General features: G+C 48.0%; 1 protein-coding gene across 2 annotated transcripts in view; it reads left to right on the forward strand.

Moving 5' to 3' along the window:
* The window catches only part of RPN2 (ribophorin II), a 54980-nt gene extending 49878 nt beyond the window's left edge, over positions 1-5102 (forward strand). Inside the window, exons 16-18 of one of the 2 annotated variants that reach the window (XM_070588365.1) lie at positions 363-492; positions 2003-2050; positions 4771-5102. In XM_070588365.1, the coding sequence (XP_070444466.1) occupies positions 363-492; positions 2003-2050; positions 4771-4783 (191 nt within the window). In that variant the 3' untranslated portion in view covers positions 4784-5102. The remainder of the gene's footprint in view (positions 1-362; positions 493-2002; positions 2051-4770) is intronic. The other variant, XM_070588366.1, reaches the window with a different exon arrangement.
* Positions 5103-8528: the final 3426 nt, after the last annotated feature.

Here is an 8528-nt window from a genome sequence, read left to right on the forward strand (position 1 = left end):
GGGAGAAGAAGAAGAAGAGAAAAAAAAAGAAGATTGGCAACAGATGTTAGCTCAGGGCCAATCTCAAAAAAAAAAGCCAAAAAAACCTAATTAAAGGAAATAGATATGAGCCAGAAGGTAGAACAAAATAATTTAAAGTAGCTGAGATCTGGTTTTTACCTCTGGATTTCTTGGTAGCCAAGGCTGAGGGGCAAGTATATTGAGTTATCTATTTTCTGGCATAAAAGAATAAGAGGAATAAAATAAGCTGGTCTAGAATACAGGCCTTTTCAGGATCCAGGAGTTACTGTTCGTAACTGTCTTCTGCCCAGGGTGTTGTCACTACCTCATTTAATTAGCTATCATGACACCTGTTCTTGTAGCTATGCTGGGGCTCATGTATGTCTACTGGACTCAGCTCAACATGTTCCAGACCCTGAAGTACCTGGCCATCTTGGGCAGCGTGACGTTTCTGGCTGGCAATCGGATGCTGGCCCAGCAGGCAATCAAGAGGTAATGCTGGGGATGGGCCAGGGACCCAGAGTGGGATTAGAAATATTTTTGTCAGCTCTGCTCACCCAGTTCTTTGAAGAACAATCTGTGACAGAAGGGGCAAGTGTAACACCTTATCCAGCCTGATCCAGAAGCCTTTTAAGTCAGAGAAGGGCCTTGGTGATCAGCTTTAAATGTATTAAAATCACAACAATTTATGCCCCGACACATGAGAACAAGAGAAGAAAATAATTGCTTTATGAAGATTAAAATGGATTAGAACACGTGGCAGAAGATTGTTATTAATGTGCTGGCTGTTTAGAAATTTTCTCCTCTGCTGCCACAGAGAATCCTGTTCTGCCCTCCTCCTGGGCCCCAGAGAGTTACTGCTCTCTAACCCCCAACAGGCTCCCGGAGCTTTTCCTCCTACCTGTGAGGGCGTATTCTTCCCCGCAGAAGCTGCTGCAGGGTCTGCAGAGGCCCCCAGTGGGGAGCCCTGCTTAGGAGCCCACACCGTGTCCCGGAGAACCAGACAACTTTAGGTTCACATGAGTGGTCAGACCTTGACGCGATGGCAGCTTGCTGGCAGCTTGACTTTCAAACCTGGATTAGAAGCAAATTTAAATGTCACATAGGTGTTTCTCATTGATTTGACTTTATTAGAACTTGGGTGATTTCAGCCATGTAAAGGTCAATAAGAAAAGGTCAGAACTGCTTTCATCTTTGGAAGTTAACATTTCCAGACGTGCCATGCTTTCTCTTCTCCAGGACTTTTGCTGGAAGAATGTAACTCAATAGTGTGCTCTCCAAATGCCTGCCATTTAAGTTGGTCGGATCAGAGAGAGGCTTTTTGGGGGACCGTTAGTGGGCGGGAGAGCCACGCGTCTCATCCCTGCCCGGGTCTCCATCATGAGCTTCCTTGTACCTCACTGTGGATGCTGGGCCCTGACGTGCTTGACTCGCCTGTAATCCAGGTTCCACCAGAGCTTCCCTTAGCACCAGCAGTGGCAGCTGGTTCATTTTTATGCCCCTCCAGCAGCCTTAACTTGGCAGCTATGCATGGCATCTGAGAAAGAACCAGGGACTCAGCTGTTTCTTCTAAGCCGAGCCCTGTTCCCTCGCAGCAGCCAGTCCAGGCCCCAGGGAGCCAAAGGCTGTGCTCTGCTGAGTTCTGTCTTTTCTGGAAGTTGCCCACACAAGATGAACAAAATCAAGAGGAGATGAGGGGTGGAAACCATTTGATTTAGATGCTGTTTGGCAAGAGCTCCTAATCTGGAGTCCTAACATTGTGTCCATTTTCTCGGGGGGAGAGACCAGAGTTCTCATCCTCCCACCTTCCACCCCTGTCCCATGAGGACAGTTAAAGCCCACTCTTCTGTTGCCATTGTCGTGAGTCCTAGAACAAACTCAGCCACTGGGGAAATCACTGACCTTAATGGAAGCTCTGGTTGGGTGTTTGCCATTTCTTTCTTCAGCTTATTTCTCTTCTCACTGTCCTTTCTTGATTCTCAAACCCTCTTTCCTTTGGCAGGATCGCTGCAGAGCAGAGCAGTAGATTGGCAAAATATAGGACACTACGGTAAAGATGAAGGGCGGACTCCTCCCAGAAGCAGGGTCCCTTTCCCATCCTGCCCACCTCGTGCATGTCAGTTATTTATCTAATTTCCAACCCACTCGTTCCTCCCCACCCTCCCTAAGCCAAAGCTGAGTTCTGAGGCCCTTTTCCCACTTCCTAGACCAGGTTGTGACTGCACCAGGGCAAAAGCCAAAAGCCCCTGAGTTGGCCCAGCTGATGGAGTAACTGCAGCACAGCAACTTCGACCTGGCTTTGACTGTGTGACTCCATCCTCCCTGTGTCCTGTGGGGTCCTTTACAGACAGCAGCCCCTCTCTCCTTGTTTATAGGAGAGCAGAGCTGAGGATAAGACAGATCCAACCTTGCACTTCTTTAAAGGGGACCCCATTCAGAACATCTGAATTCATTAGATGATGGTCTCGTGGCAAATCCTGGCGCACCTCGTCATGTTTCTAGGCCTGTTTATAACACGATTCTCTGGTTGGGCCAAACTGTGTGATTTGGTGAGGCTCTAATGATGGAGGACTGATGGCCATCATCAAAGCCGGCAGCAGAACCCAGGTTCCCAGAGCTCAGGGTAGGATTCAGGGCCGCTCCCTGTGTGACTAAAATACCAAGTGAAGTATCACCCATTCTCCACTGAGGTGTTAGTCCTGGGATGAGGATGCAAGTGCAGGCAAGGAGAGAGTGTCTGATGCTTTGTTGGTCAGCTCCTCTAGACCAGGGTTAGGCGGAAATTTTCTCAAAAGAGCCAGATCATGTTTTAGGCTTTGCAGGCCACATGGTCTCTGTTATAACTGCTCGACTCTGCCACTGTGATGTGAACGCAGCCATAGACTATGGAAACAAATGAGCGTGCCTGTGTTCCAATAAAACTTTATTTACAGAAACAGGTGGTGGTCTGGATTGGGCCCATGCGGCATAGTTTGCTGACCCCTGTACTAGACAATAAAGAGGAGGGAGGTATTTGAATTTCAAGTCATGTTCCCTCTCGTCCCTCACCGTGGAAATGTCTTTTTCCACAAAGCAACGAAGCCATCTAATTTTTAATCCTCTGAAAATAGGAGAAATCCACAAAGCATAGAATGTAGAGCTTTTCCACTGAACGGTGAGCATAAGTGGGAACATCTAGTTCTCAACACAGAAAGAAACTACGTTTGTTTTGTTTGGGTTTTGTCAGGTTTAATTTATATACAGTAAAATTCACCCTTTTTAGTGTACAATTCTGTGAATCTTGACAAATCTTATACAGTCGTGTAAACACCACCTCAATCAAGATAGACATTTTCCCCACTACAGAAAGTTCCCAAATGTCCCTTTGCAGTCATTCCTTCTCCCCACCCCGACCCCCGCCACATCCATTTGGTTTTGTCCTAGATTATAATTGCTCTGTCTGAGATTTGTTTTCAGAAGTGGTCCTTTCTGCTAAATATTGAGCTCTTTAATTCTTTAAAATAACTCTGGACTGATTTTTTTCTTGATTTTTGGATAGTCCGCCCCCATCCTACTACCGCCAAATCATGCTGCCTATGAGAGAGGAAAGTCACTTTATCATTTGCACATTTGGGGCTTCCTGAAGTTGGGACCTCATATTTTGAGGGAGCGTCCCTGGCAGCTAAGTGCTTTGGCTCTGAGGACAGATTGATTTGATCGGGCATAACAGAGGCCGTAACTTCTTAGCCAAGACGGCCTGGTGGTCACTACCCTCTCAGTGGTTCTTATTTCTAACTTTGCTCTCATCTCTGCGTGAGCATTTCAGAACACACTCATTTTACTGTACCCGGGCACCTCTGAGTGGTTGCCGGGAATGCGGGGTGCTCTCTTCGGCCCTCGGGAGTAGTTCCAGCTCGTGCATGCCCCTGGGAACTGTTGATTACTTGGTTTGGAGCCTGCCGCTCTGCAAGACTGCATCGCCATCCACTCAGCCCTCAGCACTGGGCACGGCTGCCTGCTCAGGACGGCCTGTGGTTCGGCACCGCCTCTGCTCGCCAGAGCCGCCCTGTCACTCACTTGCTGCTGTCACCCTCTGGTCGCACAGTGTCTGTCTAGATTTTCATTTGCTTTCTTGTGTCTCCCCATCACTTCTTGGAGTCTAGGGAAAGGCAGCTGTGGGGAAAGACTGTATAAAGAGATTGAATGGTTTATCCCCTCTTGAAATTTTCCTGTGACCTGAGTCCCATTTTGAGAATCATTCTTTTGTAAGTTTAGGCATCGGGTCTGATCACTGGCAAGAATGTGACTGCGTGGCAGGAATATGGTGCAGGTTTCTGTGCTGAATGGCCCGAATGTTGTCTTCCAAGCTACATGAGGGCCACGTGTTGGTTGGTGGACCTGGAGTCTGGGAAATTGAAGATGAACATTCTTAAATCTTCCTCTCTGTTCATCTCGTTGAAATTTACAGCGTCTTTTTGGCCTTGAATTGTGAGAGGTGTGCCTGGAATTTCCTCATCTCCTTAAATTTTCACATACCCCTTTCTGAGCTAGTTATAATCGGATTTCATTGTTTTTATTTGTCATCGGCTTTAGTTGGAACTAGCTATGAACATTCTTTTGTGAAATGAGATGGAGCAGAAACAAATAGAATGAACAGACAAATGATGATCCCCTTATAAATGGGATCTTATAGTGGGGGAGTACCTTGGTCTCTCTGTTGTCACCAGTTAGGAACTGTAACAGTGAATTGAAACCTTCAGTAATTTTCTGTTTGTCTCCATTTTCTTTCAGAACAGCACATTAGTTCCAGAAAAAGGAAGGAAATTCTGAAAGCTAAAATGAATATCAAGAAAAGGAGTCAAGAACAATTCACCGATTGAAAAGAGGAATTAAAAAAAAACTTACTTAAAAAGAAAAAGGTCAAAATTGTGGTTATACTTTTGCTTGTTGTTTTTGTTTTTCCCCAGCACAGAGCAGACACCTTTGAGCCCAGATATTCTGTTTCTTTGGCATGGTGCCCTAGCAAGATGCTGTGAATATTCCTAACTTACCCACATGTTGCATTCGAAAAGTTGAAATATGTAATTAATCTGTTTGGGAATAAAGAGAATAACGGGAACAAAGGCCTGACTGAGAGTTTACTCTAGCACTTCTGGCGGTGGGATGCCTGGGGTACGTTCCTGAGGACTTTACACGACGGCCAGGGTGTTTCTGCAGGCCCTTTACGTTGGGCCTTCTCACCTCTTTTCTAACAGAACTGAGAACTGCCTGGAAAAACCAGCATCCTCTCTTCCTTTCCAGCAGTGGGACCAAGTGTCTGCATAGAGCCCCGAGGGTATCTGAAGGCCCCTCTACTTTTGCCCTGGAAGTGTGGTGTCCGCAGTAGGGGAGGGTAGAGGCTGTCTTAAAGGAAGGTTGACCACCTGAGTTATCTCAGGCTCTTGGAGGGATGCACATCTCAAGAATGCCCCTTTTGAAGGGCCTAGCACCACCACTCCGTGGAGGTTATATGGTATCACTTAGGGAGTAATATTGAGTAGGTTGGTTAGGTATACAGACTTGAGTGTCAGGCAAACCTGCTATTACCACTTATTAGAGTGACAGACTTTGGGCAAGTGGCTTACCTTCTCTAAGCCTCCTTTTTTCTTCTGTAAAAGAGAGAGAGAGTAACAGTACCTACCTCCTGTGACTGAAGGAGTTTCATGCATCTGTGGCTCAGTGCTTGGCATCTTTCCTAAGTGGCCCCCAGTTATGTTCTTTGGTTCATTGTCTCATTTAGATAACTTTTGAAACTCAGGTAATTCTAACAGTATTCGTTGAATTTGGGGGGTAGAAATTATTTTAATCAGATTGCTTTCCAACTTAGCTCCACTCCACTCCAACTCCACTACAGAGAGGAAATTGGGATTTCGATTAGGGAAAGGGAAAAGGAGATTCTGGAACTTTGGGCTAGTTCTGAAGGGGATTCCACAGGCGAGAGGGCAGGCATATCTGTTTCCCAGAGGTTGCAAACATATCCCATAGATATGCTTTATTTGACCCATAGTGTTTTAAAAAACTGAATTAGGAGGCTGGCTCTGTGGCCTATTGGTTAAGTTTGGCATGCTCCCCTTCAGTGGCCTGGGTTCACAGGTTCACATCCTAGGTGTGGACCTACACCACTCTTTGGCTATGCTGTGGCAGTGACTCACATACAAAATAGAGGAAGATTGGCACAGATGTTAACTCAGGGCTAATCTTCCTCAGGAAAAAAAAAAAGGAATTACTTGCCAACATTTATAAACTGAGAAAGTTCATAGAAAACTCTAGGTTTTGGGTTTTGGATTCTCTTGAAAAAATCAGGGCCTGATTCCTGCACGACAGTGATCCGCTGGAGCTGAATAGCAGGCTCCTTGGGGTGGGGGCTGCACTCTCCAGTTTGCCAGAGCCCCACTCCTCACAGGTGTCAGTTCCATGGGCCAACTTCACTCCATTGATACCTGCCTGGCTCCTATAGACAGGGAGGGAGTCCCCCTGATCTAACTTCTGCCAACCTTCCTCTTTTTTTTTTTCCTTCCCCAAGCCCCAGTGCTTGGTTGTATATCCTAGTTGTAAGTCCTTCTAGTTCTATGTGAGCCACCCCTACAGTACAGCACCTGACAGACGGGTGGTGTGGTTCCGAGACCAGGAAGCAAACCTGGACCACCAAAGCTGTGAGAGCCCCGAACTTTAACCACAAGGCCATGAGGGCTGGCTCCTTGCTTTTTTTTTTTAGCTTCTTATCACACCATGAGGGGAAAGGATCATGTTCTCCCATTGCTGTTGGGTGGCTCCTAGTGTCCCTACTTAGCTAGGCTGAGACCTCAGCAGCTCAGAGTGGTGAAGAAGGGATGGGAGCAGGGGGAGCCCACCCAGCCAGGACTTCCACACCCTTAAGCAGACCTATACAGTTCTGGAAGACAGACCAGATGAGGCCTGATGGACAGTGGTGTAGAGAAGGGGTCGTAGAGCCTGATGACAGAAGTACGGTGGCTGGAGAAAAGGTCAGGAGCAGCTTCCTGGAGGAGTGGCTGGCCTGCAGACCCAGACGGGAGCTGGAGAAGAAAGCACAGCAGGCGTTTGTGCTGCACCCACAGTTCCGGCAACGAGCAAGACGTACATTCCCTGCGCTTGGTCCACTTACGGCCTGAAGGGGACGGGGAAAGGGAGCAGAGTGATCACAGATCTCAGAAGGGCTTCCTGGAAGCGACTTTTATCTACAGGGTTGGAAAGGGTGAGCTGACACCAGGAGGACAAGAGGGAGCGTTTACAGAGCTGGGCAACGGGACTGTAGGCGGAGGATCAACATGTGCAAAGTCTCTGAGGCCAGAGCGTGGCAACCCTGGCCTGAAAGCAGGCCAGTGTATGTAGGGTGTGGTCAGCAAGGAGGAGAGTGTGGAAGCCAGAACAAATATGGCTTTAAGGGCCATGGTCAAAGGGATAGATTTTATTTGAGGACTAACGGCAAATTTTAGGCAACTTGAAAGTCATGCTGGGATATAGCAGAGGCAGAATCTCACCTCGCATGCTCTCGGGCCCCACCTCTGGGCGAAGCCTCGAGAAGGGCTCTTGGCTCTCAGCTCTGGAGCGAGGCTGAGGGGAGAGTCCGCTTGCACTCAGCCCACTGGGTTTGGAGAGGCTGGAGTTGACTGCAGGCCTGACTCCTCCGTCTTATGAAGTCCACCAGATGTGCTGCTCCAGTTATTCCCCCTGACAGAGTCTTTGCTTGACCAAACTCTAGTCAGATTCCTGAAGCTGCTCCTAGGCCCCTCAGTGCACTGCCTTGTAAAATCAATTTTAGCAAAAACCCAGCTAAATTGGTTTAACCGGAACCTCCCACCCTTGATATCTGATCCCCTCGATATCTGGTGGGGTCCCTCATCCTCCGCCATTGCCCAGGTGGTGTCTGATCGCCCCAGCCTGTCTGCAGCAAGAATCCTGTTGGGTCAGTTTACCCCGAATCCCCTGACTCCTGATCTTCTTCTTAGTAAGTTTCCATCCACCAATCCCAGCCTGCTCCTGGGCTGTAAGTGCCCGCTTGGCCACGCTGCATTCGGAATTGAGCCCCGTTCTATCCTGAGGTCTCTTCTCCCCCACTGCAATAGTCCTGAGCGAAATCTGTTTGTACCACTTTAACTACGGTGCAGCTCTGGTGTTTCTTTGACATCACGGTAGGGCCTGGGCCTGGGCTTCTCTAGGAAATAACTAAGCATAGCAGTTCATAGTCCAACTGACCTGCCCTGAATTCCCTGATTAGCTGTGTGTCCTTAGGCACCTTTCTTTACCCTTCTGGGCCTTAGTTTTCCATCAGTAAAAATGGACGAGGAACACTGGCACAGATGTTAGCTCAGCAACCGTCTTCCTCACACACACAAAAAAAGGGGCCAGCTAGTGATGTAGTGATTAACTTTGCGGGCTCCGCTTCAGTGGCCCAGGGTTCATGGGTTGAGATCCTGGGTGTGGACCTACACATCACTCATCAAGCCACGCTGTGGTGGCATCCCACGTACAAAATAGAGGAAGATTGCCAT

Source organism: Equus przewalskii, chromosome 21, assembly GCF_037783145.1.
Source record: "Equus przewalskii isolate Varuska chromosome 21, EquPr2, whole genome shotgun sequence".
Lineage (NCBI taxonomy): Eukaryota > Metazoa > Chordata > Mammalia > Perissodactyla > Equidae > Equus > Equus przewalskii.